General features: G+C 40.7%; 2 protein-coding genes across 2 annotated transcripts in view; both read right to left on the bottom strand.

The window, feature by feature from the left end:
- LOC119410899 (extracellular calcium-sensing receptor-like) overlaps positions 1 to 1,176 on the bottom strand; it is a 6,790-nt gene extending 5,614 nt beyond the window's left edge. The window contains exon 1 of the mRNA XM_037677823.1: positions 957 to 1,176. Coding sequence (XP_037533751.1) covers positions 957 to 1,176 — 220 coding nt within the window. The remainder of the gene's footprint in view (positions 1 to 956) is intronic.
- Positions 1,177 to 2,711: 1,535 nt separating this feature from the next.
- Positions 2,712 to 5,088, bottom strand: part of LOC119410650 (extracellular calcium-sensing receptor-like) — a 3,054-nt gene continuing 677 nt past the window's right edge. The window contains exons 3-6 of the mRNA XM_037677535.1: positions 4,333 to 5,082; positions 4,009 to 4,236; positions 3,761 to 3,884; positions 2,712 to 3,610 (exon numbers count right to left, since the gene is read on the bottom strand). Of these exons, the coding sequence (XP_037533463.1) occupies positions 2,712 to 3,610; positions 3,761 to 3,884; positions 4,009 to 4,236; positions 4,333 to 5,082 (2,001 nt within the window). The remainder of the gene's footprint in view (positions 3,611 to 3,760; positions 3,885 to 4,008; positions 4,237 to 4,332; positions 5,083 to 5,088) is intronic.

Genomic DNA, 5,088 nt, shown 5'->3' with positions numbered 1-5,088 from the left:
TTTTTTTTTTTTTGATGATCACAGCGGTAGATGTTAAATCCATTGATTGCCAGGTCATTTTTTCAGTACAGATTTGTTGAGCCAGGTTTCAGAGATGAAGATTACATCTGCCCCAGAAGAACTGACCAGAATTTTCAAGGCATCAAGTTTTTTTCAGAAGGCTATAAGTGTGTTCACATGCAGAAAATGAAGTCCTGACATGTTTTTGAAGTCATTTGGTGTGCTGTAATTAGTAGGGGGTCCAGGGTTGGGCTGAATCCCTGACAGCAGTAACAACATTATTATTATACATTTTCTTCAGTTTTTTGTGACTGATGTGTAATTACAGGAGTTAACAGTGTGACGATTAGCCCCCCTAATCGGCCCATGAGAAATATTAATGAACACGCAATCATTCAGAACACAAAGACAGTGAAAGTTGCAGTGATGGGCAGATCCAGGTGTAGTAACAAGATTCAGTGACTCCAGATAGTCTGAGATCTGAAAATAATGACAATAATATGAATGGTGCAGAAACATCTCAAACCATAAAACATCACATATCAAATGGGCAACCAATCCAACAAGGTGGCCCAACTGCAGTTTGAGTTGGGCTGAAGGGGGCTCCCCCCCCCTGTGAAGATGGATGGATGCTCCCATGAGAAACAGAAGCTGGGTCCAGAACCAACAGGCAGAAACACATAATTCGCAGCAAATAGCAGAGTGAGCTGCCAGAAAATCATCCTGAAATGAAAGGCATGGTCCTAGCCTGTTTCAGGTCAACAAGGAACAACAACGTGATCCGGAATAAAAATAATTATTATCCAGGTGAGTTTGGATGGAGGCCTGCAGCAACTCCATTGCAAACTCTGAACTTCTCTCGAACACCACGCAGCGCTGCTCCTACGCTTCTCTGCACGTCAACTCCACACCCGACAGCATGAGAGGCACCCCCGGTGAAAAACGACGAGACTTACCGGAGAGGCTGAGGCTGAAGTCGTCACTGGTCCGGTCTGGCTCTGCTCCGGTCTGGCTCCGGCGCTCCACAGCACGAGAGGCGAAGAGGCTGAAGTGGCTGAAGTCGTCTCTGGCCCGTTTTGACAGCCACTTTGTGCCATCTTTTTTATCAGCAGTTTGTGGCCAGGGGTTTAATAATGTGTGTATGTGGATAGTAAAATGTGTCCCAAAAGCATTCATGCTTATGTACAAATAGGTTTTGTGTGTGTGTGTGTTTGTGTTGCCAAGTATTTCAAGACACATTTTATAAAGTTTATAAAATGTTATATTAGAAAAAATGCACGTGTATGTGGACACTTTTGTTTTTGTGTTAATTCAGTGGCACTATGGAGAATGGTGAATTGCAATGTTTTTAATTCATTGTTAGACTGCAATGTGGAGGAAGCCAGAGTAATTGGAAAATAAAAATCCCTATACATGTGAAAATGCACTATCACGCACAAGAAAACATGTCCAATATAGTTGTAAATGTTTTTTTATTGTTTTTACATTATTAGTGTAAGTCAGAGAGACAGAGTCAGAGATTCTTTATTCTCGTTCGGACCACATGTGGTACATGTGGTGGAGTGAAATTATGTACATAGGGTCCCAGTTACATCCAACAATAAAATGTAAAAGAAAAACAATGATAACATCTAAGATATGAACTAAGAAAAACATAAACTAAAATAGCATAATAAGCACTAATACCATAAAAACATTACGTTGAACAGCAGCAAACATGAACATGAGTCTGTGTGAGCAGATGAGCAAGCATGAACACATCAACATGAAACAGATCAGCAGCAACATGATGTGATTTTTCACAGTGATTATCCTGATTATATATTCATGAGTCTATCAGCCTCAGGGTAGAAGCTGTTCCTCGGTTTAGTGGTTCTACACTTAATGCTCCTCAACCTCCTTCCTGAGGGGAGTGGGGCAAAGTGTGTGTGTTGGGTGAGTGGGGTACTTCATGATGCAGGCTTCCCTCTTCCTGCATCTAGAGGTGTAAATGTCTGTGATGGTGGGGAGGCTGACTCCAACAGTCTTCTGTGCAGCCTTCACCACTCTAAGAACAGTTATGACAGTTAATCTAATCTCTAGTTTGCTCATTAAAAAGAACAAGACAAACAACAATCTGTTATTTTTATTTGTTTTAGTTTTTTATCCATCCATCCATTATCTTTTACCTGCTTCTTCCATTTTGGGTCACGGGGGTCGCCGGTGCACAAGTCCAGCAATCACTGTGCAAGGGGCGGGGTACTCCCTGGACAGGTCGCAAGTCCATCACAAGGCCACATAGAGACAAACAACCATTCACTCTCTCAATCACACCTATGGACAATTTAGAGTTACCAATCAGCCCAACATGCATGTTTTTGGTCTGTGGGAGGAAACCGGAGTACCTGGAGAAAACCCATGCATGCATGGAGAGAACATGCAAACTCCACCCAGAAAGGCCCCTGGACCGGGATTTGAACCAAGGACCTGCTCGCTGAGCGGCATCAGCTCTTCCAGTTGCTTCCCCATGCTGCCCTTTTAGTTTTTTTATGTACAATTTTAAGTTTTTAAGTTAAATAGAAAATTGACAGTTTTTCTGTAGTTATTTGGTACATGTTTACAAAACTTATGACAAAAAAATCATTTTTTTTGCAAACATAAGCGGTTTACAAATAATTCAGCTATACAGTGGGAAAAATTATTTATTTTGTTTTGTATAGAACTGACCAAGACTATAGTTTTCCCAACATGTGTTTCTTTGTGTTCAGTTCAGGTTTTAGTGCAAGAATAAAGCATTTTGGTGCAAATATACAAAAAAGTATACCATAACTTGAGGCCAGAATGGCAAATATCTCCACCGCAACTGTGAACTTTCCTGGAGAGCTTACATATGCTGGAATGAAAGTGATCCACACAGCACAAAATATTAACATGCTAAATGTGATATATTTGGCTTCGTTAAAGCTGTCTGGCAACTTTCTAGCCAAAAAAGCAAATATAAAACACAGCACAGCAAGAAATCCAATATATCCAAGGACTGCCCAAAAGCCAACAGTTGACCCCAGAGCACATTCAAAAATAATTTTCTCCATATAATAATTCATATTTTTGAAGGGAAAGGGAGGATTTATTGTTAACCACAGGGTGCAAATTATGACCTGTATGAAAGTGAAAGACAAAACCGTGAGTCTTTGCTGTGAAGGTCCGAACCATTTCATCACATTGCTGCCTGGAAGTGTTGCTTTAAAGGCCATTAAAACAACTATTGTTTTCCCTAGAATGCAAGAGATACAGAGGACAAAGGTGATGCCAAAAGCTGTGTGTCGCAGCATGCAGGACCACTCAGAGGGCTGGCCGATGAAGGTCAAAGAACACAAGAAACACAAAGACAACGAGAAGAGCAGCAAGAAGCTCAACTCAGAGTTGTTTGCTTTCACAAGTGGGGTGTCTTTGTAAATCAGAAATAGAGTTGCTACTATTACTGTAAGAAACACACCAAACAAAGTAAAAAACACAAGTATTTTGCCCATAACCTCACTGAAGGAGAGAAAGTCAATATTTTTAGGTATACATGCATCTCTGTTCTGATTGGGCCAATATGCTTCAGGGCACTTTCTGCAGTCAATAGAATCTGTAATAAAAAAAATATGTTATTGCAATTTAATTGATCACATCCTGATAATGTTTATGAGGGAGTGTATTATAGCAGATTTGAAAAGGATACATATACTGTAACAAGCAAATAGTGTATGCAAATTATTATAACTCAGCAGAGTAGTACCTGTTATGTTGCTAATTTCCCCAACCGGACATGGGATACAGTCATAGCAGCAAACAGGCTTTCCTTTTAGAAGGACTTTATGAGCTCCAGGCCGGCAGCTTTCACTGCATACTGAAACAGGCGACTTCATTGTACAAAGAAAAAAGAAAAAAAAAACATACACAATGTCAATATTTTAAGGCAGTCATTCAAGCACAAATATTTTCAGGCTTGTTCTGCTAGATGTTAGGATCAGTTTGAATGTTTACCTCCTTGCTTCCTCCAGGCCACATTATAGCCTTTGTGTTAAGAACAAACATCTGCCCAGAAGGCAGGGAAGCATCATAGTAGCCAACTGGTTTAAACTGGACCAAACCATCTGATCCATGCTGCCAGTTCACCACTTCATACTTTGCAACTGCTGCTCCTGTGTGATCAAACCACACCTGGTCCCCATTCTTAATGGTGAAATTCACTTGCTTTAGAGCCTCCACTACCTGAAAAAAGATCAATTTAAGTGTTTCTTAGTTTTGTTGATTTCAGCAGGGTGAGTTATGACACTACAAACAAAACTGTAAATTTATTATTTTTACCTCCCAAGGCTTAACCTCTAAAGCCTTTTTACATCCTTTACTGTCTGAACACTTGAGGATGCTGTGCAAAGAATGAGCTACAGCATAGATAGCTTTGTAGATATTGCTTGAGTATCTCAGCTCTGCCACATCATCATCATCATTTCTCAGCACAGCTAAATCCTGTTTTTCTTTACAAGAGTTTAAAATAATCTCTTTGTTTGTCTCATTGCACTGAAATTCTGTTTCCCAGAAGTCTTTGACTAGAAAATCCTCCAGACCACTGATATTGGCCTTCTGTACAGCAAAGCCTAATGATCCTCCCAGCACACTAAAGCTTGTAGGAGTAATAAGACTGTCTGCAGTGATCCAAGCCTCCACACCGATGAACTGTCGACCTGTGATGTTACGCAAACTCATCTGCTCTAGCAGGTTGTTCATTTCCACATGGGCAAGGAAGGCAACAATGACCTGAGCAGTGCTCTTTTCGATCACTTCTAAAACTTTAACAAGTTTTTCTGGCTCATTTCTGTTAAATTTCTCAGTGTATTCTACACACACTCCTTCCTCCTGGGCTGCAGCAAGGAAAATGGCCATGCCGTTGTTGCCATAGTCACTGTCACTGTTGACTGCTCCCACCCAGGTCCAGCCAAAGTGTTTTACCAGTTGGGCGAGGGCACGGCTTTGATAGAGGTCACTTGAAATTGTTCTAAAAAATGAGGGATACTCCTTCCTGTTGCTCAAACATTCACAAGTAGCTGAATGACTTATCTATCA

This window comes from Nematolebias whitei, chromosome 6 (assembly GCF_014905685.2).
Source record: "Nematolebias whitei isolate Nwh7 chromosome 6, NemWhi1, whole genome shotgun sequence".
NCBI classification, from domain to species: domain Eukaryota; kingdom Metazoa; phylum Chordata; class Actinopteri; order Cyprinodontiformes; family Rivulidae; genus Nematolebias; species Nematolebias whitei.
This window is presented reverse-complemented; position numbering and strand designations above follow the sequence as displayed.